We start from the raw sequence: 26,605 nt of genomic DNA on the forward strand, positions 1-26,605 counted from the left end.
CTTATAAAATTAAATATTATAGACTAGATGATGTAGTAAAATGCAATTTTGCTTGACGTTGTGAAATGGGTAAAACAAATTCCAATTTTCTTAGGAAATTTTTCTTTGCTTCATGAAGCTTTTACTGGTCTTATTTTGCATTGCAACAGATACTTACCAGTTGTGAGAATTTTATTAACTAGACATTTAAGCAGTACTGCTGCTGCTAAGTCACTTCAGTTGTGTCCGACTCTGCGACCCCATAGATGACAGTCCACCAGGCTCCCCCGTCCCTGGGATTCTCCAGGCAAGAACACTGGACTGGGTTGCCATTTCCTTTTCCAGTGCGTGAAAAGTGAAAGTGAAGTTGCTCAGTCATGTCTGACTCTTAGCAACCCCATGGACTGCAGCCTACCAGGCTCTTCTGTACACGGGATTTTCCAGGCGAGAGTACTGGAGTCGGGTGCCATTATACAGTCCTGAAAAAAAAAATGTTTGGACCCTCTTTACCTCTCAGAGGCATAAGAAGCAAATCTTACTTTTCTTATGCATAAGAGTAAGAATAGACAAGAACAAAATACTCTACTTGAATAATTCATAAACAAGCTTGTACACTGCCAGATAGAATGAAATTCAAGGTCAGATCCTTTTATATAGGAAAATTTAGTCATGACCGAAGAGATGTCAAAATTACCGGGGGGAGGGAGAGACTGATTACTTTTCCAGTAAAATTGGCTGGAAAATTCACTATATAAAGAAAATATCTAAGTAAAAATCTCTTTACAACCTTACTGTTGGTTTCACTTTCTTAAACAAGGTTTTTAAAGTGCAAACAGGAGGTGGAAGGAGGTTCAGGAGGGAAAATGTGTATACCTATGGCTGATTCATGTTGATGTACGGTAGAAACTAACACAATATTGTAAAGCAATTATCCTTCAATTTAAAAGTAATAAATTTTGAAAAGCGCAAACAATAAAGATAAAAATTGACAAACATTACTACCTTAAAACTAGAGGATAGCTCAGATAAACTAGCAGATGGGATGCAGGGAGAAGCTACTTGCAACATTTTAACTCAGAAGGATTAATATTTAGGTTATTCAGATAACTCCTGTAGATCAGCAAAAGTCAGAAAATCAAGGGAGCCAATAGAATGTTTTTTAAAGGACGAAAGAGAAAAGTAATTCAAAAGAGGGGAAAACAAAGTCTGAAAAGAACACGAAGTTACACACAACCTCATTAGTTGATGATATACATGATAAAATAATTTTACACCCATAGATGAGAAATTTGGGTAACATCATATGGAACCATAGATGTATATGCATAGAAAATTGCATATACCCCCATTTTGAGGGAATTTCAATAGTATTTAATGAAATTTAGTATGTATGTAAATTTAGTATTACTAAAAATATAAAAATATACACAGTTTATGATCTAGCATTTCTACTTTGGGGCATATAGCCAGAAAATTCTAACACAGCTTTACAAAGTGATGTGCATAAGAATGTTTATCTTGGGAAAGCAAATAATGGGAGTCTGTCTACATATTCATCAGTAAAGAAGTTGATAAATGTGAAACATATTTGTGAAGGAGCACTATGCATTATTCAAAAGGAGTGAACTTACTCTGCCTACAATCCTACAATCTGCAGGAAACCTGGGTTGGATTCCTGGGTCAGGAAGATCCCCTGGAGAAGGGAATGGCAACCCACTCCTGTATGTTTGCCTGAAGAATTCCATGGACAGAGGAGCCTGGTGAGCTATAGTCCCCCGGGTGGCAAAGAGTTGGACATGACTGAGCGACTAACATTTCCCTTCACTTTACTATGCAGTGTTGAAAAGGAATGAACTAGGTGTACAATCACATGGATAAATTCCAAATGTTTTAAAAGGAAGGAAAAAGGAAAAAAGAGACTGAGATTTATAGTACAGTACCAATATATCCATATAATACATAATATCTTATACTTGTAAAAATATACAAATATATAAACATATTGGAAGAAAAGAAGAAGGAACAGATGTAGGAAAGAAGATGTGTATTTTACATATAGGGTGAAGATGGAAGTGTGAGCTATACCAATATCAATGACAAAAAAAAAAACTATTTCTTCAAAGACATTGCTTAAATTGATTGCAGCATCATAGTTGATTTAGTATTGATCAGATCAAGTTGGTTAAAATATATATACTATTTCTCTATCCTCTCAATAAGATCAATTCTCCACACTCCATGAGAACAAAGTATTTGCTTCTCATTTTGAGATATAACAATATCCTTGAGATTTTATATTTTTAGTAAGGGTGGTATAGATTATGTATACCAACACTCCTACTGGAAAAAAATAGTTTAATAAAACACTAATACATTGTCAGGTCACAGTTAATGTTAAAAGGTAATTCAGAAAGATAAAGCAACACCCAATCAATTTTTTTCCCTGGGATTTGGAATTCTGGGAAATGTGAACCTCTATTTTGATGGTGTATATGGGGGAGAAAATCAAAGCCTAACATACTGAGAAGCTGATAGAAGACCTTCACTTCAATAAATTCAGATTCCTAAGAACTACCACCTTTATGATAATAAACTGGAAATTGATGAGCCCTTGTGTACAATTTTAGCCTTGAACTTTATTTTTAACGTTGCACTTAATTTAAGGTGGTAGTTGACAAGTAGTCATCCCAGATCTTGATAGAACCAAATGGAGACCTTCTATGAAAGAAGGTTTATTCATCTTATGCCTAGAATTATTTATATAAATAATTTTTATGTTAACTTGAATATAAAGAAAACTGGATGCACAAGGAAATATGACACCATGAGTGAAACCCAACAAAACATGAAACAAAAAAATAAACTTGCAAATGGGCTTCCCTGGTGGCTCAGACAGTAAAGAATCGGCCTGCAATGCAGGAGACCAGGGAATCCTTGGGTGGGGAAGATCCCCTAAAGGAGAAAATGGCTACCTACTCCAGTATTCTTGCCTGGAGAATTCCATAGACAGAGGAAGTCTGGTGGGCTATGGTGCATGGGGCCGCAAAGAGCTGAGCGCCTAACAGTTTCACTTTTCAAATTTGCAAACACTTCAGATGTTTCAGTTTATCAGACACACTCTATAATAAACTAACAACTTCAATTGAAATAAAATATATAAAATGAACAGGGAACAAGAAACAATAAAATGTGAAAGATTAGGAAAGAATCAAATAGAACTCCTATAATTGAAAAATGTGATACAATTTTAAACTGCATAAAAGGTTTAATAGAAAACTAAATGCAAAAAATAATGTGTGGAGCGAAGATAGAGCAGAAAATAACTTATCCCACATGCAGCTCATAGGGTTAATAAGATAGAAAATATGGGGGAGATGGTTAGAAAAGGATAATAGAGTAAACAAGTTTAACATATTTATCCAGAATTCTAGGAGAGATGAGAAAGACTGATCAGAGGCAATATTTGGAAAACTAATGACTGGGGGACTTCCCTGGTGGTCCAGTGGTTAAGAATCCACCTTGCAAAGCAGGAGACATAGGTTGGATCCCTGATCTAAGAACTAGGATCTTACATGCTGCTAGAGGGAACTACTGAAGCCCCTGCGCCCTAGAGCTGGTGCTCAACAGGAGAAGCCACCAAAATGGGAAGTCCAAGCACCACAACTAGAGAGTAGCCCCTGCTTGCTGCAATTAGAGAAAGCCTGCATGCAGCAATGAAGACCCTGGTGCAGCCAACAAATCAATCTTAAAAAAAAAAAAAATGGCTGGGAATTCTTCAGAATTAATGAAAACATAAGTGCACAGATTCAAGAGACCCAAATAAGCCTAACAGGATAACAAAAGATAACCATACCTGGAAACATCATAGTGAAATTTGAAAAAAGCAGAATTTTTTTAAAAGAAAAGTCATAGGCAAAAGACTTTTCGTATTTAAACACATGATAGACTGAAAGCTGTGTTCCATGTTGACAATTTCTCAACAGTAGCAATGGAAATTTTTAAAAAGTAAACTACCTTCAAAGTGCTAAAAGAAATTAGCAAACCTTCCTGCCTAAATAGTCTTTGCTTGTCATCAAATAAGGGAATCAAGTTAACTGGATGTCAGTTGATTTAAAATTAATCAAGATCATGGGAGAGAAGTGGGGTAAAGCTAGTTTTCAAATACACTTTCTTATACTTTTCCTCTGTCCCTCCCTTACTACAGTCCTAAGTCCAGGAATTTGACTTACTGTCTATCTTCATCTCAAGTGACATCCAATTCTTCCCTAGTCTAGTAGATCTATATGACCATGACCACTTCTAAATAGAGTAGTCTTTTAGAGCTGCATCTCTAAAATCACAAATTCAAACATACTTCTCTTAATTTACAACTTACATTATTTCTCTAAGGGCTTCAGTCACCATTCAGATCAGTAAGTCCCAAATTTTCTCTGCAGCCCAAACCTCCTTCCTCACTTTATATAATGTAAGATTATTTATGTAATAATTTATATGGATGCTCTATGGACACCTCAAACTCAACATGTTTTACATCAAAATTTTCCCTTCATCAAAACTAAATGTTTTCTCTAGCTCTATACGTATGCCTTCTGGTCTTCCTGTGTTCACTCTATCAGTTAACAGAACTAACACTCACCCAGTTCCCTAAGCCTGAAAAAAAAAAAAGTACATTTACTCATTCTTATCCTACTCTGTTTAATCACCACATACTGCATATTTTATCTTTATTATCCTAATACAACTCTACAACTGCATTTGTAGATGAGAGCAGTATCACCTAACTGTATTAATGCAACAACTACTAATCTGTCCCTTGCCTTTAGTCTTACTCCTCTGTGATTTATCATCAACCCTGAAACAAGATGATCTTTTAAAAAATAAAACTGGGTCATGTCACTTTTCTACTTACAACCTTTCAATAATCTCACATTTCTATTTATGTAGAGTCCAAATACCTTGGCATGTGTTACAAAATTATTTGTTGATCTTTCCAATCTCACCATTTCTCTCTTCTTGCTCTATGGCTCAGCCACACTGATCCTATTTCAGTTCTTCCAAAACACTTCTTTCATTTTGGATCTGTACGACCATGTTTTTAGTTTGTTGGAAATTTTAGCCCATGTCCAATTTTTATTTGGATTACTCATACTCATTTTTCATGTATCAAACCAGAATTTACTTTTTCCAGAAAAGTCTTTCCTGTATTCCAAATTTTGGTTAGGTGACCCTCATCTATGCTCTTATACAAGCATGAACTTTTGCTTATCATGGCATTCATTATGCTCTATTTTAAATGTGTGATCACTTTTCTGCCTCCATCTTTCAGGACAGAAACTATGTCTGTCTGTTTCCCATTCTACCCCAACACTAATCACCATGCCTAGCACAAAGTATATGCTCAATAAATATTTGCCAAACAAATTAATGAATGGAGGAATAAAATATGTAGAATTATGTCTCTGAAAGGCTTGGGTGTACAAAACAGAATTAAGTTCCACAACTAAACTGGGCTCCAGTTCGTTCAACTTTTTAAAAATGTTGACAGAAACTGGACATATCTTATGTTATTCAATACTGATGAGCATTTACTTTCTACTAATGCCAGGTAGGTCACTTATGGAGTATTCCTAAATAAACAGTACCATTTACCCAGCCAGTATTGTTCAGCTTCCCCTGAACAACTGTTTTCATATAGCAGGTTCAGTTTCCAGTGCATGCCTTTATCCTTATCATTTTTTGAAGTGTATTTGCCGATACCTAGAGAAGACTAAGTTCTCTGGTCCCATTTCCAATTTTCCTTGGAAGCTCTTGCTCACTAAGTCAATTACATAAAAGAGTCCTCTTAACTATTTTTAGTTGTTTTATATATTGTCTTCAGAGGGAGCATAACTTAGCTTGGGATGATACCTTAAATACGCTTTTTATATCCACCACAGCTCTAGAGATTGTAGTCTATTGTGTTAAAGACGTAAAAGTAACAGCATCACATACCACAAAGAAGAAACTCAGAAAAGAAATATAGGAGAAATATAGGAAAACAGGAGAAAATACCTTTTGCATCATCAACAAATAGGATAAATTAATATTTTGTCTCAAACTTACTTAACTATATTTAAAACCTGAGAATCTGCAGAGTCGCGTGGTGGCGCTGCAGGATAACATTGGGAAATATTTGTACCATCAGACGCTCTGGTTTCCGTGAACCTTTAGAACTGGGAGTGCCGGAGAACCAGTGATTAAAAGAGGCTTTCAAGAGAAAGCTAGGGAGCCAGAAACTCCTTTGCCACAAAACTGCAAGTCTTCAGGCTCCCAAAGGTTCATGCTGATAGATGAGAGAAGCTGTTTGAGATTGCATTGAAATGTTTCCGCAGAAAGGCATTTGACTAGGGAGCCATGGAGCTAGGAAAAGGAAACCCTCAGCAGATAAGGCAAGTGCTGCTTTTCTTTGTTTTCCTGGGAGGGTCTTTGGTGTGTTCAGAGACCTGGCGGTATTCTGTAGCAGAGGAAACGGAGATCGGCTCCTTTATAGGCAATGTGGTGAAAGACATAGGTTTGGGTGTGGAAGACCTGGCTGCACGAGGGGCCAGAGTCATCTTTGACGATTATAAACCACACTTGCGGTTGGATCTGCAGACTGGCAACTTGCTCTTAAATGAGCAACCGGACCGGGAGGCACTTTGCGATCTTACCGAGCCATGTATATTGCATTTCCAGGTATTACTTGAAAATCCTTTGCAATTTTTTCGGGCTGAGCTTTGGGTTGAAGACATAAATGATCACACTCCCACGTTCACAAACAAACATATACTTCTGAAAATCTCAGAAAGCACTGCTCCAGGAACCTCGTTCCAAATGGATAGCGCTCAGGACTTAGATGTAGGAAAGAATGGTGTCCAAAACTACACGTTAAATCCCAATCTTCATTTCCACCTTAAACTGCAAGACAGTGAGGACGGTAGAAAATACCCAGAGCTGTTACTGGACCAACCTCTGGATCGAGAAAAGGAGCCTGAGCTTAGATTAACGCTTACAGCCCTGGATGGAGGGTCTCCAGCGAGGTCTGGAACTGCACTGGTGCGTGTGTTGGTCTTAGATATCAATGACAATGCCCCACAGTTTGAGAGGTCCGTCTATGAGGTTCCGATACCAGAAAACAGCCCTCTGGACTTCTTGGTCGTCAGGGTGTCTGCTACAGATTTAGATGCAGGAATAAATGGAGAACTATCTTACTCATTTTCCCACGTTTCCAGAGACATACAGAAGACATTTGAAATCCATCCAATTTTTGGTGAAGTCCGTTTAAAAGCGTTTCTGGATTTCGAATTACTTCAGTCTTACACAATAAATATTCAGGCCACTGACGGTGGGGGCCTTTCAGGAAAATCAGTAATTTTAGTTAGTGTTGTAGATGTAAATGACAACCCGCCAGAAGTAGTCGTAACATCTCTTACCAGCCCCATACCAGAAAATTCATCGCCGGAAATGGTGGTCGCGGTTTTTAGCCTCAGAGACCAAGACTCTGGAGACAACGGGAGGATGGTTTGCTCAATTCAGGACAACCTTCCATTTCTCTTGAAGCCTAATTTCAAGAATTTCTACACCTTGGAAACAGAGAGCCCACTGGACAGAGAGAGTAAAGCTGAGTACATCATAACCATCACGGTCACTGACATGGGAACCCCAAGACTGAAAACCGAGCACAACATAACCGTGCTGGTGTCCGACGTCAACGACAACGCCCCCACCTTCACCCAGACCTCCTACACCCTGTGGGTCCGCGAGAACAACAGCCCCGCCCTGCACATCGGCAGCGTCAGCGCCACAGACACAGACGCGGGCGCCAACGCCCAGGTCACCTACTCGCTGCTGCCGCCGCCCGACCCGCTCGTGCCCCTCGCCTCCCTCGTGTCCATCAACCCCGACAACGGCCACCTCTTCGCCCTCACGTCCCTGGACTACGAGGCCCTAAGAGCCTTCGAGTTCCACGTGGGCGCCACCGACCGCGGCTCGCCCGCGCTCAGCAGCCAGGCGCTGGTGCGCGTGCTCGTGGCGGACGCCAACGACAACGCGCCCTTCGTGCTCTACCCGCTGCAGAACGCCTCGGCGCCCTGCACCGAGCTGGTGCCCAGGGCGGCCGAGCCGGGCTACCTGGTGACCAAGGTGGTGGCGGTGGACGGCGACGCGGGCCAGAACGCCTGGCTGTCGTACCAGCTGCTCAAGGCCACGGAGCCCGGGCTGTTCGGCGTGTGGGCGCACAACGGCGAGGTGCGCACGGCGCGGCTGCTGAGCGAGCGCGACGCGCCCAAGCAGCGGCTGGTGGTGCTGGTCAAGGACAACGGCGAGCCGCCGCTGTCGGCCAGCGTCACGCTGCACGTGCTGCTGGTGGACGGCTTCTCGCAGCCCTACCTGCCGGCCCCGGAAGCGGAAGCGGCGGCCGCGGCGCCGGCCGACCCGCTCACCGTCTACCTGGTGGTGGCCTTGGCGTCGGTGTCGTCGCTCTTCCTCTTCTCGGTGCTGGTGTTCGTGGCGGTGCGGCTGTGCAGGAGGGCTGGGGCGACCTCGGCGGGTCGCTGCCCGGTGCTCGAGGGCCACTTCCCTGGCCATCTGGTGGACGTCAGCGGCACGGGGACCCTGTCCCAGAGCTACCAGTACGAAGTGTGTCTGACCGGAGGAACTGGGACCAGAGAGTTCAAGGTTCTAAAGTCTGTTGCCTCCAATCACCGGGGGTCCATGATTAATGTAGAAGAAAACTCAGACTTTCTGAATGGTTTTGGATTCAATTAGGAATTTATTAGTTTATTGGAGTTGGAAATTCTTTCAAAATACAGTTTCCATTTGCTTTTAGATTCATATAGAATTTTTTTTGCTGACTTCATTTTCCTAGTTAAGGTTAGCAATTTTTCTTGAGTATATAGTCATATATATGCTCTTTATTCTATTTTGATGGAAAGATCATTCAACTTCATTATTGCAGTCACAAACATTTAATTTTTCAACTTTTTGTCATCAAACACTATTGATATGAAGATGACCCAAGACGCATTCTGTTTGATTGTTGTTCAGAAACCGCTTCCTAATTTTTTGATACTGTGGTTACTTGGGAGATGAGCATCATAAAATATAATGAATTATTATTATATCTTCTATTGAATCATATTATGCCTACCTGTCTTAAATTTTTTAATGGAGAAATGTCTGCAAAATGCATGTTTTTGTTTCACAATTGTATTAAATGGAAAAGACTACAATTTCTCCTATACTTAGACTTTTGCTCTCTTTACATCAACCTTCTGTATATAATATATATGAATGTTACTGAAATATTATTTCAAAATATTTAAATAATAGGTCCCTTTTGTAGTGTCTATCTATCCCACCCTACCTTTTTCAGAAAACTTCTCTCTTCAGTAATAGTATATTGTTGCAACCATGTTTATTTTTATGACTTATCTCCCTCTGTGATTTCAGATAATCAGACAAAGTGGTAGACATTACTGATACAAGCTTGACCAATCTCATTTTCTCTGCTTTAAAAAATGGCTTTATAAACTAGTATAAAATAGCCCATTACTTAACAAGAAAACTATATCATGATGGCTAAATACATGAAAAAAGCACCGAAATTCAATCTACTTAGATAAGTGAAAAGTGAAAGTGAAGTCACTTAGTCGTGTCCAACTCTTTGTGACCCCATGGACTGTAGCCTACCAGGTTCCTCCATTCATGGGATTTTCCAGGCAAGAATACTGGAGTGGGTTGCCATTAAAGGAGATGCCTAAAGAGTAACCTTGTTGTGGATTTTCTGATCTCTTTCAAGTAAGATTTCTCTATTGAGTTTTTGGAAACAAATATGCTATATTTTAATAAATTTCCCTCTAAATAAGATAGGCAAATTGTTTTTTCCCCTTGTCAAAAGCACTTTTAGGTAGTCTTGCATGGTTTGGACCTTACTATTGGTTTGAGATGTTAAAAAATAATGGTTTTCATATTAATGTACTATGTAGGATCAAAGATTGTAGAATATTAGTAGTCTTTGAGGGTCTATAAAGAATTGATGGATATTTCCAAACTGAATGGTATTTGGAGTGTTAAACAGAAGTTAGAAATTCCTAGAAAAATTCTTTCTTACCTAGTAGAATAATAGGTCCCACAGTAGAATTTTCTGCAACCCTATGGACTGTAGCCCACCAGGTTCCTCTGTCTATCGGATTTTCCAGGCAAGAATACTAGAGTGGGTTGCCATGCCCTTCTCCAGGGGATCTTCCCAATCCAGGGATCGAACCTGCATCTCTTCTGTCTCCTGCATTGGCAAGCAGGTTCTTTACCACTAGTGCCACCTGGGAAGAAGCCCATTATGACATTAATTATATTCAAAAACACTGACAATGTAAAATATGTTCTTAAAAGATGTATGACTTATTTGTAGATTCACTAGAGCTTTGCTATTATGTTCTTTATTATAATATATTCCTTTACTTATAGGAACCAGGGCATTTTGCTATTTAATGAAAAAACATTTTATGCCATTCTGAATTATTTCAAATTACTATTCATAAGAGCATAGAAAAAAAGCCATTTGAGAACATGCTGCCTTGTTTATACAGCTCCTATAATGAAGTAGGATGTCAGCAAAGCTGGCAGCTTCTATATTAGGAGGAGAATCCATCCACCAGAATTTTAAAATTAATTGTGACTTATTCATTGATCTAGTCAACAAATACTCATTGAGCATCTACAGGAATGCTCTGCCAGTAACTGTTCTCAATGTTAGTGGGTGTAAAGGTGAACAAAACAAAGTTCTCAAACTCAATGATGTCACAAAAAAGAAACAAATATGTACATACCTGCTTTATAAGACAATGACCAATGCTAAGGAAAAGAGAAGGGTAAGAGAGATGGGAAGTGCCCTCATATGCATTTTCGCATACTTTGTAAAGTTTCATAAAATCCTAATGCTCTGACCTTATGTATAATAGGTATTATAAACTGGACTTAAATGGTAGCTTTTTCCTCTATGCGATTCCAACAACGGAAACCACAATTCTGGCACATAGGGTACATAGAATTTAAAAGCATATGTAGAGGAATTCCTTCTGTTTCATGGAGAGACTTTTAATAAATCACATGGGCTTTTATTGTTATTTTTAAAAGACGAACATGACTGATCATCATTAAGTGTCCTTTCACTTCTAAGTTCTCCTCAAAGCACCTCACCTAGACAGCAGGTTCTAGAAGGTAGGGACAATGTCTGGATTGTTTATTGATGTATTTCAGAAACTAGTACATATATATCAATCATATTTCCTTGAATGGTGTATGAATAATTATGATTGCCTGGTTTTCTGATTATATACTCTTCCCCCAAACATTTTCAAGCTTCTAATAGCCTTTTAGATTATTATATAGAGAGAATACAATTGTAGCAATTATTTTCGAAGACAACGCATGGTGGCGCTCCAGGCTAAGGCGTCGAAAAAATATGCCCAGGAAATGCTACCAATTTTACATCAGATCTCCAGCGGAAGCGAAAAGACTGTAATGTAAGCAAAGCTCACAAGTCTCCAGAAAATGCTACTCACAGACATTTCCGGACAGGTTACCAACTGGGAGAACCATCACGTTCTCAGTCACATCGCTCCCTAAAATAGAGCTGGCCCTTGATCCTGGAAAGGCATTTGTGGAAGTAAAGATGGAGGCTGGAGGGGAGCGTTTTCATCAACAAAGGCAAGTCCTGATTCTCTTTCTTTTGCTGGGAGTGACTTTTGCCGGCTGGGAATCCCGTCGCTATTCCGTGATGGAGGAAATAGAGAGCGGCTCGTTTGTGGCCAACCTTGTCAAGGACTTGGGGCTCGGAGTGGGGGAGCTAGCTGCGCGGGAAGCCCGGGTGGTCTCTGAGGATAACGAAGCCGGGTTGCAGCTCGATCTGCAGACTGGGAAGTTGACATTAAATGAGAAACTGGACCGGGAGGAGATGTGCGGCCCTACAGATCCATGTGTAATGCATTTTCAAGTATTACTGAAAAAACCATTGGGAGTATTTCGAGCTGAGCTACTGGTGAGAGACATAAACGATCATGCTCCTGAGTTTCCTGAAAGAGAAATGACTTTGAAAATCCCAGAGAACAGCCCTCCTGGGACAGTGTTTCCTCTGAAAAAAGCTCAGGATTTGGACGTGGGCAACAACAACATCCAAAACTACAGTATCAGTCCCAATTCTTATTTCCATGTTTCCACCCGCAATCGGGGGGATGGTAGGAAATACCCAGAGCTGGTGCTGGACCGAGAGCTTGATCGGGAGAAGCAGGCCTTGCTCAGATTAACCCTCACAGCGCTGGATGGCGGCTCTCCGCCTCGATCTGGTACCACCCAGGTCAGAATCTTGGTCTTGGATATCAATGACAACGCCCCTGAGTTTGCCCAGGCCCACTACCAGGTGCAGGTCCTGGAGAACAGCCCCGTAGGTGCCCTCGTTGTCAAAGTTTCTGCTAGAGATTTAGACACTGGGACAAATGGAGAGGTATCATATTCTCTTTTTTATAGTTCTCAGGAGATGAGCCCAACTTTTGAGCTAAACAGCCTTTCGGGAGAAGTTCGCCTAATTAAAAAACTCGATTTTGAGACAGTATCCTCATATGATCTAGATATAGATGCATTTGATGGCGGGGGACTTTCTGGAAAATGCTCTGTTTCCATTGAGGTGGTAGATGTTAACGATAATGCCCCAGAACTAACTATTTCATCACTTACCAGCCCCATTCCTGAAAACTCCCCCGAAACAGAAGTGGCCCTGTTTAGGATTCGAGACCGAGACTCAGGGGAGAACGGAAAGATGACTTGCTCCATCCAGGATGATCTCCCCTTTATTCTGAAACCATCTGAAGAGAATTTCTACACGCTGGTAACAAATGGGCCGCTAGACAGAGAAAGCAAAGCTGAGTATAATGTCACCATTACTGTCACCGACTTGGGGACACCGAGGTTGAAAACGGAGCACAACATAACCGTGCTGGTGTCCGACGTCAACGACAACGCCCCCACCTTCACCCAGACCTCCTACACCCTGTGGGTCCGCGAGAACAACAGCCCCGCCCTGCACATCGGCAGCGTCAGCGCCACAGACACAGACGCGGGCGCCAACGCCCAGGTCACCTACTCGCTGCTGCCGCCGCCCGACCCGCTCGTGCCCCTCGCCTCCCTCGTGTCCATCAACCCCGACAACGGCCACCTCTTCGCCCTCACGTCCCTGGACTACGAGGCCCTAAGAGCCTTCGAGTTCCACGTGGGCGCCACCGACCGCGGCTCGCCCGCGCTCAGCAGCCAGGCGCTGGTGCGCGTGCTCGTGGCGGACGCCAACGACAACGCGCCCTTCGTGCTCTACCCGCTGCAGAACGCCTCGGCGCCCTGCACCGAGCTGGTGCCCAGGGCGGCCGAGCCGGGCTACCTGGTGACCAAGGTGGTGGCGGTGGACGGCGACGCGGGCCAGAACGCCTGGCTGTCGTACCAGCTGCTCAAGGCCACGGAGCCCGGGCTGTTCGGCGTGTGGGCGCACAACGGCGAGGTGCGCACGGCGCGGCTGCTGAGCGAGCGCGACGCGCCCAAGCAGCGGCTGGTGGTGCTGGTCAAGGACAACGGCGAGCCGCCGCTGTCGGCCAGCGTCACGCTGCACGTGCTGCTGGTGGACGGCTTCTCGCAGCCCTACCTGCCGGCCCCGGAAGCGGAAGCGGCGGCCGCGGCGCCGGCCGACCCGCTCACCGTCTACCTGGTGGTGGCCTTGGCGTCGGTGTCGTCGCTCTTCCTCTTCTCGGTGCTGGTGTTCGTGGCGGTGCGGCTGTGCAGGAGGGGCGGGGCGGCCTCGGCGGGTCGCTGCCCGGTGGCCGAGGGCCACTTCCCAGGCCACCTGGTGGACGTCAGCGGCACGGGGACCCTGTCCCAGAGCTACCAGTATGAGGTGTGTCTGACTGGAGGTACTGGGACGAATGAGTTCAAATTCTCGAAGCCTGTCTTACCCAGTATTCTAGAATCAAACTTTGAAAGGAAATCAGAAGGAAGTCCAACCCTCCAGAATCGTTTAGGCATCTGAAACTTCTCCAACTTCGTACGTTAGTTTTATCTCCTACACTTTTCCCTTTTTTAAAAGTGAAAGTGAAGTCGCTCAGTCGTCTCCGACTCTTTGCGACCCCATGGACTGTAACCTACCAGGCTCCTCTGTCCATGGGATTCTCCAGGCAAGAGTACTGGCGTGGGTTGCCATTTCCTTTCTTTGCGACCCCATGGACTGTAACCTACCAGGCTCCTCCGTCCATGGGATTCTCCAGGCAAGAGTACTGGCGTGGGTTGCCATTTCCTTCTCCAAGGGATCTTCGCGACATAGGGATCGAACCCCGGTCTCCCGCATTCCAGGCAGACGCTTTAACCGCTGAGCCACCAGGGAAGCCCCATCCCTTTTTTAACCTGGTAGTAATAATTCTATTTGTCTTTCTTCTTTTCAAAGTTTTTCATAGTAATGCTAATCTTCGTTTTGTTGGCCTGTTTGCTCTATAATTAGTTTTCCAATTATTGTTAGTAAAATTTTGTATCAGGAAAGTTCATACTACTGGTTAAATTTTTAGTATTTATTTCTAAATGATAATATGAAAGCCTGTCAGAATAAAAGTAATTCTAACTTTATAAAAAATTCTTTTCTCACTGTATATAACACTATGTAAAAATGTCTGACTCATTTTATATTTCATTTATTACTGGAAGGTTTTAAGTTTTTGTTATTTACACAACTATGACTTTTCTATAACGCCTCTTCTGTTTGGAATGGAATCAATTTATATTTGTGTGCTGTGCTGTGTGCTGTACTAAGTCGCTTCAGTCATGTTCCACTCGTCGTGACCCTATGGACTATACCTTCCAGGTTCTTCTGTTACTTGTCTCCAATTTTTTCCAAGCTCTGTTTGGATTTTTGTTTTATCAGTAGATAGCCACATGTATAACTTCCTATTTATTTCAAAATCACTCTTGTAATCATTGGACTTTCACTTTAAAATACATGTTATCTCATGAACGTTTATCTTTTTCATCTATTCTGTTCTAATTTAATGTTGAAGACTTTTAAGTTCTTCCTTATATCTAACTGAAGTCATGATCCTGTTAAGAGTTTAATGATACCCACAATGACTAATGAGTTCTCTTTTTTTAAAAAAATTATTCTTAACTAGAGGATAATTGGAGAAGGCAATGGCACCCCACTCCAGTACTCTTGCCTGGAAAATCCCATGGAGAGAGGAGCCTGGTAGCCTGCAGTCCATGAGGTCACTAAGAGTCGGACACTACTGAGCGACTTCACTTTGACTTTTCACTTTCATGCACTGGAGAAGGAGATGGCAACCCACTCCAGTGTTCTTGCCTAGAGAACCCCAGGGATGGGGGAGCCTGGTGGGCTGCCGTCTATGGGGTCGCACAGAGTTGGACACAACTGAAGCGACTTAGCAGTAGCAGCAGCAGACATGACCAAGCAATACATTGTCTGCCGCTGTCCCGTACTATTACAAACAAATTCTCAAGTGAGCTCTAAATTCTGCCCCTAGAGGAGCTATTGACACAGCGTTCCAGTATCTGTTTGCCTTTGGATGATGACATTGTTCTGGTCAATAGGTAATTTGAAAGGAAATACATTGTAGAATTAACATTACTTAAGCAAAGAAAACTTAGTAAAGATATGTTGGTGAGGGAATTGAATGATTTGAAGAAATAATCAACTCTGTTGTCAGGATGACTCTTATCTCCAGGAACCTGGTGTGGTTGGCAGAGTAATGGCCCCCTAAAGACATCCACATCCTAATCCCTGGAACCCGTAAATATCCTGTGTTGTATTGCAATAGGAAATTAAGGTTCAGAGGTATTAAGGTTGGTAATCATTCTTAAAATACGGAGAATATCCTAGACGATTTGGAGGGCCTGATTTAATCAGTTGAAAGGCCTTAAGAGCAGTTTTGAGTCTTCCTTGAGATGAAGAAATTCCAACTGTGGGCAGCAGCTTCAGTTGATGCCCCAGATTTCCAGCCTTTCCTTTCTAATTGCCTCCTCTACAGATTTTGGATATTGCTTAGCCAGCTCACCCAATCAAATAAGTCACTTCCTTACAATAAATCTCTTAACATGTATCTCCTGCTGCTTGTTTCTCTGATTGAACCCTGACTGATACAGATTTCGGTTCCTGGAAGTAGAGTGCTGCTGTAACAAATAACTAAAAACATGGAAACTGGCTTGGAATTGAGTAACAAGCATAGGCTGGAAGAATTGTGAAGAGCATGATGGAAAAGTCTTAGATTGCTTTGGACAGACTGTTAGTTGAAATACAAATGTTAATAACTCTGCTAGCAAAGATTCAGAAGGAAGTAAGTTGAGAAAGGAAGTAAGTTGAGGAAGTATGGTTGAGAAAACATATACTGCCATGTAGAATACCTAAATCAAAACCTTAGGAGACTTGGTAGTAATATGGATGTTAAAGTCACTAATGATGAGGACTCAGAAAGAAATGAGGAAAATGTTTTTGGAAACTGGAGGAAAGGGAATCCTTGCTACATAGGGGCTGAAAACAGGTGCATTGTGTCCTGCAGTGGAAATGTGAGAGAAAAAGGACTTGTAAGCAATGAACTTGGATATTTAGCTGAGATTTCCAGGCATAGGTTGAAAGTGCAGCCTCGTTTCTTCTTGCTGCTTATAGTAAAATGTGAGAAGGATAAAATAGATTGAGGGAAGGACTGTTAAGCAAAAAGGAACCAGAATTTGATGATTTGAGAAATTCTCAGCCTATTCAGATTGTAAAAGATGCTAAAATTAGGAAAGAAAGCCAAGGATATCACAGGTGTACACTATTTGTATTGGGCATACACACTGAGACAATACTATAATGAGATGAGATCTTTGAGAACCCTACATATATTTCTTATATGGGATGTCTATAAATCTTTGGGGACCAGAGAGTGGACTATGATAGGGAGAATAATGGCCTCACAAAGTATCTATGTCCTAATCTCTGGATATCTTGTTATGTGGCAAAGGGGAATTTAAATTGCAGATGGAATTAAGGTTGATAATCAGCTGACCTTATAATAAGATTACTCTAAATTATCCAAGTGGGCTTAGAACCACAAGAACCTTTAATAAGTGCAAGTGGGAAGCAGAAAAGTATCAGAGTGATATTATGTGAAAAACTCTGAACCAGCTATTACTGAATTTGAAGATAGAAAGGAGCCACCAGTGAGAGAATGCAGATAGCCTCTAGAAGCTAGAAAGACAAGAAAATGTATTCTCCCTTGCTTCCAGAAAGGAATATAATTCTACCTTAACTTTAGCCCAGTTTAACTTCAGACTTCCAGAACAGTAAGATAATAAATTTGTGTCATAATTTGTTAATAGTAGCTATAGAACATGAATACAATGGCTATCAACAGAGCTATTTCCAAGCCTATTTTTCTTTGCCTTCCCCTACTTCAGGCCAGAATATTCATATTCCCATAATCTCTTGCAGATAGGAATGTCATATCACTCCATTATTGCTAATGATATAGAAGTGTAATTGGGAATTGGGCTTAAGGGAAATATTTTTGAAAGGGATAATCTCCTGTGGCATATTCCTTAGGATTTTGCCCATTTTCATTTTTCTTAATTGGCATTGGTATTAAGTAAACTTTGAGTTGAAGCAGCCAACTTGCAACCATGAGATGAATACCATAGAACAAAGGTTATATATACCAAGTATGGTAAGATGGAAAGCCCCTGAATTTCTTACAGCATTGTCAAGTTACCACATCTCTATACTACCTCCTCCAGGCTTTATGTTGCACTTTATAAATAAACTCTTATGTGATTAAACAATTGTAGTCAGGTTTTCTGTTGATTATAGACAAATGCATTCCAAGCTGACATATCTCTTCTCTCCTTCTTGTGAGTAAGGTTGACTCACACAGTTGTCTGATTAGGTCCTAGGTTGTCTGTTTAAGATATATGACATGCTTGTCAAAAAAAATACTTTATCTTCCCTTAGGTGCTAATCAAGGGATAGTACTCTTGAGTTTCCATGGCTGACTTTATATCTTTATTCAGTCATCTCTCAATCTGACTAATAAAAACATACACAAATAATTGAACTTCCAAAGGAATTTTCCTGGCTGGTAGCAACCCTAAAAATTGAGTTTTGGAAAACAGAATGAGAAAGTGACCTGATAAATGCCAGCTATACTTTTAAATCTGCATCAGTGGTGTCTTCACAAGATGACTAGAAGTTTATTTATGAAACAAACCAGATTTGTTTAAGGTTTGTTTATTTATGAAACAAACCATTTGTTTCCCTCTCAGGCATGGAAGTGGCACAGCCAAAAATTTTATTTAGTAAAATAAATTGACTACATATGAGTCCTGAAAATCTTCATAAGCATATCAGCAAGCTATATGTCCTGGTAGAATATGCTTGATGAAAGGATCAGAAATTCCTGACCACCTTTTCAATATACAGAGATGTGTGTTTTCAGGCTTGAAGGTGTCAGTAGGCACTACTCTTTTCCTATCTTACTTTACAAGTACTTTATTGGTAAAGTGTAGAATTTAAAGGCATCTCCAAAGGCTTCCTACTTACATCTCTTTTGACTGATCTGGAATACCTTGAAAAGAGTGTTACTTCCAGTTTATCAGCATAATCATGAAAATCAATAAAAATATATCATTATACATGATGGAATTACCTCACAAAGTTTTAGAATTCCTTAGCTTCACCCAGCGGAGAAGGCAATGGCACCCTACTCCAGTACTCTTGCCTGGAAAATCCCATGGACAGAGGAGCCTGGTAGGCTGCAGTCCATGGGGTCGCTAAGAGTCGGACACGACTGAGCGACTTCACTTTCAGTTTTCACTTTCATGCATTGGAGAAGGAAATGGCAACCCACTCCAGTGTTCTTGCCTGGAGAATCCCAGGGATGGGGGAGCCTGGTGGGCTGCCATCTATAGGGTCGCACAGAGTCGGACATGACTGAAGCGACTTAGCAGCAGCAGCAGCTTCACCCAGAGTGTTTGTATATTTGTCTATGCTTGTATATGTGTGCATTTGTGTGTATATGTGTGTGGCAGGGCTGAAGGGGAGTAGCTTTAGCAGATGGTAGAGATGTTCTGCATGCAGAGATAATGTATCAGAGTAACAATGCTTTTCCATAGCTTTTTGATAGCTTTTCCACACTGTAAAGATGGTTTTTTTTTTTCCTTAATGCATAAACGTATGTAATAGAATTGCCATTGGGGAGGGAAATGTAAACCAGACTTGGTCATTTTTTCTCCAGTGAGCTCAGGAAAAAGTAAATTGTTGAATCAAATTGTTCATGTGTAGGGTTGGATCCTGTCTTTATTTAAAATATTGATATTTTGTTTCATCATGAATTATTAAGTTTGACTTTTTAGAATATTGAATTAAGTAGTATCTATCTTTACTTTTTAAGTATTTTGTTGACCCATTAATTTTGCTTTTGAGATGCTTACCTTTCCCTAGCCCTGGTCCTGTTGGTAGTTTCTATCTTGCAAGTTCAAATATCATCACAGCAGTAGTGATGGTGGTCACAGCTGAAATCTGAGTGGTGAGATCTGAATCAAGTCTATCTCCATTCTGAACTTGAGGTAGTAGCAGCAACAGTAGAAGAATACAATAAGATCCTAGGAGATCCAACAAACAAGTCCTGCAGACTGGGAACGGAAGAGCACCTGTATGGCTGTGATTCATCAGGCAAATTATCTGTTTTTCTTCCAGGTGGCATGCGGCAGTGTGAAAATGTTATCTATTGGCTGGTTTCAATTTGCACTGTTGAGAATTTTTGCATCTGTGTTCATAAGGGATATTTGTCTCTCTATATATTTTTTCATGTTATCCTCTTGTCAGTTTTAGTTTCAGGGTTATACTGATCTCATAAAATGAGCTGACAATTCTTATTCCACCTCTGTTGTATGAATGAGGTTTATAAGATATTTATTGTTTCTTCGTTATGTATTTGACAGAATTTACCACAGAAGCCATGTGTGGCTAGCATTCTCTTTGTGGGGAAATTCTGAATTGCAAATTCAACTTCTTAAATAAATACGCTGCAGTTCCAATTTTCTATTTCCACTTGTGTCAGTTGGTAACTTATGTTTTTTAAACAATTTGTCCATTTTATCTAAGATGGTAATACATGAAGTTATTGATAATATTGTTATTATATTTTCAATATATTTAGGATCTGTAGTGTTGCCCCTCTTTCATTTTTGGATATTGGTAAATATGTTTTCTCTCCTTTTGCCTTTATCAGTATTGCAGTTAGTATAATGATTTTATTAGTCATTTTTTAAAACCAACCTTGTCATTGTTATTTTACTATTTCTGTTTCACTGATTTCTACTCATATGTTTTTCTTTTCTTATACCTACTTTGGGTTTAATTTTCTATTCTTTTTGTAGTTTCTCTGAAAGCTCAGATCATTGACTCTTTCCTAATACATATTAAAATGTAAAAAAATAAAAATTAAAGCTATAAATTTCTTACTATGCATTAAACTGCATTTCATGAATTTTGATACATCGTGATTTTATTAATATTAAGTTTGATTTTATCATTTCCCTGTTGATTTCTTCTTTGATCTGTTGCTTAACTAGAAGTATGACTTAATTTCCAAATATCTGGGGATATTATTTTGGATGTCCCAAATAGGTCTGTTTTAGTCTGAGAAGATACTCTGTACAATTTCACTCCTTTAAAATTGAGTTTTGCTGTTTTGTTGTTGTTATCTAACATATGGGTTATCTTGCTATGTTTTATATGTATGCTTGAAAGAAATGTGTATTCTATAGTCGTGGTGTGTAGTATTCTGTAAATATCAAACCAAATTGCTTTCATAATGTTTAAATATTCTTTATTCTTACCACATTTTCCTATATGTTCTATCAGTTACTGGGAGAAAAATGTTAATTCTTCAATTGTTAATTGTGGATTTGTCTATTCTCTCAGTTCTAGCATTTTTGTAACCTTATGTATTGGCAAGCTTTGTTGTTAGATATGCACATCATTAGAATTATTTTATTTTCAATAAATTGACACGAATCATCATGAAATATCTCTTTTAGTTTCTAGTAATACTTTAAATCTGATATTAGTAGAGTTACCCATATTTCTTATGCTTGGGGTTTGTATAAGATATCAATTTTCATCCTTTTGCTTCTATTCTGTCTTTATATTTTAAGTTCATCTTTGGTAAACTACCATGCATAGAGTTGCATCTTGCTTTTTTATCCAGTCTTATCATTTCTGCCTTTTAATAAGATAGTGCATTCTATTTACATTTAATATAATTATTTCTATAATTGTGTCTATTCTCCTTTTTTTGTTTTCTTTTGGCTCAATTCTGTAATTTTTGGTATTCCACTTTATATCCTAAATTGACTTTTTACTTATAACATTTTGGGATAGTGTTTACTCTAAAAATAGGAATACACAAACTTTACTTATCACAGCCTACCTTAACTTAATATACTACTTCATCTATCATGTGAAAGCTGCCTATTATGTAATTACCATCATTTTTGCCATAGCACAGATCAGTGCAAGACACAGGAGAGATATTTAAGAATTCATTTAGTGGAGGATCTCTGTAAATATGGTCAAATTGGAAAATACTTCAGAAAGACCTTGAAATCTACTATGTGGAAGGTATTTCAGACTGAAGAGATATATAATGAGAGTAATCAATATGGAAAAGTCTTCAGCCTGATTCCAAATTTAAATGTGTACAACAGAACTCATACTAAAGATAAATCCTGTGAATTCACTAGATCTGTGACAGCCTTCATTAATCATTCACTTGTTAAGACACACTGGACAGACTCCTAACAATATAAGGAATGTAGAAAACTTTTCAGCTTTTCTTTGTATCTTAGGACTCATGTGAAAATTCACATTGGAGAAGAGTACTATGAATATACAAAATGTAGGAAAGCTCTCATTCATTCTTCATGCACTGCTGTACATGTAAGAACTCACAGTGGAGACAGGCTTTATATTTACAGAATGTGAAAATGCCTTCCATTTCTTTCATCTCTAAGAAAATGTGAAAACTCTCAGTGGAGAAAAATTCTGTGAAGGCAAAAAATGTGGAAAAATCTTCAACTGGCCCTCATTTTTTAGTTACACATGTGAGAATTCATATTGAAAATATACCCAATGAATGTAAAAGAGTATGAGAAAGTTTTATTTCTTCTATATCCCTTAAAGTACCTATAAGAACTCAAATTGGAAAGAAGTATTATGAATATAAGGAATGTGGGAAAACCTTCACTTATTCTTTTTTTTAAAACCGCTTAGACAAAAGCACTTTAGTTGACAGAATATAAATTTCAAAAATACATTTTTTGTAAGAAAAGAGCAATAATTACGTATAGCCTTTACAAACAAGTTTCTCAGTAAATTCCAGGGTGCTTTAGATCCCTGTTTACTAAGACACATTTTCTATCATTCTCCTGGGCAAACTGTTTAACATTCACTAATTTTTAAAAAGACCCAGAGCAGATAGTAATCCCCTCCTTTCACTCCATGTTGGATTTTCACTAAACCTGAGTGAATCACCTAATGAAAATGATAAAAGACATTGCTTTACTCTCATTCCCTCTGCCTTCCCATCTTGTTCCCTTTTATCTTTAGTCCTACTAATAGAAGATCTGTATGTAAAAGCTCATTCAAAACTATTTATTGGCAGAAAAGAATTGTTCATTTAAGTCATAAATCTAAATAACTCAGAAGATATAAAGAAGACCAGTAGAGTTTGTATTTTTATCTTCATGCTCTCCCTAGCCTTGCTGCAGTTTGAGAAGGGAATTCTGTCCTTTGTGTCATTCAGATGCCCCCCCTTAATTAGAAATCCTTCATTTGTTGATTCTTCCTGAGGCACACAGCACTGGACAGTTTTCCAACTCAGACCTTCACTTATTCTTCAAAGATTATTTGACAAGTGAGAAAACACTAGAAATGAAATGAGTTCTATACATGTAAGGAATGCACAGCTCCCTTCCTCTTTTAATTAACCATAAAAGGACCAATATTGGAGAGAGGCCCTATAATTGTAGACATTTACTGTACATGGGATAACATAAATTGGAGTGAAACTGTGCATATATGAAATGCAGGAGTGTCTTCATCTGTTCTCATCATTTAGGAAATTTGTGAGAACTCATACTGAAGAGAACTCTTATTGGTATTTGAAGCACAGGAAAATCTTAATTTGTATCTAATTCTTGCAAAACCATGTGAATCCTAACACTTTAGTGCATATATAAGAACACATAAGAGAAACCATACCAGTGTGAAGAGTGTGGGAAAACCTTCAGGTCTTTCTCATTCTTTAGTCATCAAGTGAGAACTCATACTGGGAGACAGGAATTTGAAGAATGTGGAAATTCTTTCATTTTCCCTAATACTCCAAAAATATGTGAAAACTCACACTGGAGAGAAAACCCTATGAATGTGGGAAAACCTTCAGGTGCATCTCTTCTTTGTTATGCATAAAGAAATTAATACCTGAAGAGAAATCTTTAAAATGCTGCAAATAGGGAATTGCTTTATCAGTGTCTTTCTCATCTTTGAAGTGGTACCCTAGCTTGTAACTTATAGTTTCCATTTGCTAATATAAACCTCTGTTAATAACACTCCTAGTACCCTTTCAGCTATTTCATATAACTTTCAATGTGTATTACTTTCATTGTGATTCGCATATGTGCACTGTGTCATTTCCACTGTGACATCTCAGACTGAAGTAAAATGTATGTTTTAATATGCAAGTAAGTGTACTTGGAATTAGTTTTGTTATTGTTTCTACTTAATTTCCACTATATGCAATGCATGTGGTCCTTGTGATACTGACTTTGGTACTATTGGAATTTTCTTTCTGCCCTACTATGACAGACCCTGTGATTTGCCTACTGATACCTATTCTACCCTTCTTCCTTACTATGAAAACAGAAATTTTCAGGTTGTTGACCTTTACTGTAGAGAGATGTATCTTTAGCATTTTTGTGGCCAGTATAGTAGGTAGCATTTGTTTTGGTTAATAAGTAGTTGACGTAAATAAAAAATGGTCAAAGTTATCAAAAAAGGATGGTTTCATCAGACTTGGTAATTTAACCTTTTGTACTTTGCTCCTCTTTTAAGGTGGACACAACAATTCACGTTGAAAAGAGAGAACTTGGAACCGTGAGAATAAAAGCTAGGGGATTTGATTGTGCTGGATTATGTTATATGAGGGTTAGAACTACTTTTTCTAGAATACTCTTTGCTGAATGGTTAGAATTGGATAAAAGAGGAACCTCCTGAGATTTGAAATGCAAAAATGAAGAAGCCATTAATCTCAAAATGATGTGGATGTAACAGATTGACAGATCCAAAACTGTTCAGAAGTTCCAAACTTCAAGCTTATCTTCCTGACTACTGTCTTTGTTGAATAACATCAACTCTGAGCCAATCACAAGCACTTCAGTCCCCTCAGAGGTGGCGGTGTCCACAGACATCTCCATGAGTCACCTTTTATGGTCCTACTTTGGCAGACAGACATGCACAGCTGTTTGAATTTCCTTGCAAACTCAAATCTGTCATTCATACCACTGTTTAAGGATATTGTGTTTAAAGATTCTCCAGTCCTCTGATTACCTCTTCTCCACATTTGTGAAAGGTCTAATTTCTCTAATGAGCACACAGTTCTAATACTTCCAGTGGGTCTGTTTTCCTGAGTCATAAAATGTTACAGCAAAAGCAAGCAAATAAATAAGTAACTTCGTTCCCCTATTGCGACTGGTGAGTGGCTATCCTTGTTACCTATTTCTGGACTCTTCTAGGAGAGAAATAAGCACCTTGCTGATTTGTGAAGCATGTTGTGGGAATTTTGTCTAAATCAAAACTGAATGAAAGGGCTTCCCTGGGGGCTCAGTGGTAAAGAATATGCCTGCCCATTCAGGAGACACAGGTTTGATCCCTGGTCTGGGAGGATCCCACATGCCACAGAGCAACTAAGCCCATGTGCCAAAACTACTGAGTCTGTGCTCTAGAGTCTGGGAGCCACAACTACTGAGCCCATGTGCCACAGCTTCTGAAGTCTGAACACCCAAGAGCCTGTAGTCCACAACAAGAGAAGCCATCTCAATGAGAAGCCTACACACGGCAATGAAGAGTAACCCCTTCTTACAACCAGAGAAAAGTCTGTACAGCAACAAAGACCCTGCACAGCCATAAATAAATTTGTAAAAAAAAAAAAACTTCAAAACTGAATGAAACTCCTGAATGACACAGTATCATTAAATTAAAACTATTAACATAATTCACCATACTAACAAAATAAAAAACATATATATGATTATCTCAGTAAGTGCATAGAAAGTCCTTGAAGAATACAAAATGCATTTTATGAAAACTTTCAAGACACTAGAGGATGGGAACACCCTTACTATTGTTAAAAAATAAAACTACAAAAATCCTAAAATTAACATCATACTTATTGGTAAGATATTGAATGTTTCCCCGTAATAGTAAGAGACAAAGCCAGAAAGTTCTCGCTCTTTCTGTTCAATGTTATTTTGTTTAAATTTTTATTTATTTATTTGTTTGTACCAGGTCTTAGTTTTAGCTCTCCAGATCTTTGATCTTCGTTGTAGCATATGGGATCTTTAGTTGTGGCATGCAGGCTCTTAGTTATGGCATGTGGGATCTAGCTCCCTGACCAGGGATCCAACCTGGACCCCTTGCATTGGGAGTGCAGAGTCTCAGCCACAGGACCACCAGGGAAATACCCTGTGGGACGTCTGTATGAGAAACAACAGGTAGATAATTTTATGGCAGGAGCAGAGAGGAGCTAAACTGTGTTAGGAGATCAAGAGGTCATACATTTCCCATCCTTGGGGCAAGGGAGACACTACACATACACAAAAGGCTTCACAGGGTCAAAAAGGCAGGGGATGTAGACTATACTAAGTCTTGCTACCCCCCTCCCATATGCCTTTGCCATGAAATCCATCTGGACTGAGGGATGTGTGTGTACCTAGAGGAAGGTCCTGAGATAGATTAACCAGGGGGGTCAAAACAAGACGACTGGCCAAGAAGGGGACAAAGCCCCAGAAGACTGCCCCATAATAAAGGATTTAAACTTCCCAAAGGCACGACTCTAGCACTCTCTCGCTGGGCTTGCCCATGTGTCTTTATACATCTATTCTGGTTTTCTAGTAAATACTCTTTCCTCTATATCTTCTGTCTCTGTCTGATTCTTCCTTTCAAGACAAGGGCTGGGGACTTAGATTCTACCTGCTGGCCCCTGTGGTCTAGCAGTGAAGATTCCTGGTTTCCACCCAGGTGACCAGGGTTCAATTCTGGCTGGAAATTAAGTTCTCTCTCTTCCAACTGCTGCTTATTGCAAGCTAATGCTCACTGCTGTGTGTGTGTGTCCAAAATCATTCTGAGTATTTGCATCTACCACCAGGTTAAGTGAAGTCCAGGCCAGAACCAGTATCAACTCCTATCAGGATCCATTTGTATCACCACAGGGGTATCAGTATCAGTCAGCTGTGTCCAAGAGTCTTGCCACCAGTAAGCTGG

At 39.8% G+C, this 26,605-nt stretch overlaps 2 protein-coding genes and 1 long non-coding RNA gene across 3 annotated transcripts; 2 read left to right on the forward strand and 1 right to left on the reverse strand.

Annotated features, from left to right (window-relative positions):
* The first annotated feature begins 119 nt into the window (after positions 1-119).
* On the forward strand, positions 120-9,238 carry LOC147369540 (protocadherin beta-18-like). Its single transcript, XM_086412062.1, has one exon. The coding sequence runs from the start codon at positions 6,373-6,375 to the stop codon at positions 8,761-8,763; it is 2,391 nt and encodes a 796-aa protein (XP_086268188.1). The 5' UTR covers positions 120-6,372; the 3' UTR covers positions 8,764-9,238.
* Positions 9,239-11,089: 1,851 nt separating this feature from the next.
* Positions 11,090-13,650, reverse strand: LOC147369541 (uncharacterized). The gene is made up of 3 exons (XR_015167538.1): positions 13,481-13,650; positions 12,727-12,892; positions 11,090-11,909 (listed from the first exon to the last, which is right to left on the reverse strand). It is a non-coding gene; the product is annotated as an uncharacterized LOC147369541 (long non-coding RNA).
* LOC147369542 (protocadherin beta-15-like) lies at positions 11,669-24,808 on the forward strand. Its single transcript, XM_086412055.1, has 2 exons — positions 11,669-13,927; positions 24,179-24,808. Exons 1-2 carry the CDS (start codon positions 11,669-11,671, stop codon positions 24,338-24,340), a joined length of 2,421 nt encoding a protein of 806 aa, XP_086268181.1. The 3' UTR covers positions 24,341-24,808.
* Positions 24,809-26,605: the final 1,797 nt, after the last annotated feature.

The sequence above is a fragment of the Bos grunniens genome, chromosome 7 (assembly GCF_055505025.1).
Source record: "Bos grunniens cultivar Pamir isolate PY7600 chromosome 7, Bosgru_T2T1.0, whole genome shotgun sequence".
Classification (NCBI taxonomy): Eukaryota; Metazoa; Chordata; class Mammalia; order Artiodactyla; family Bovidae; genus Bos; species Bos grunniens.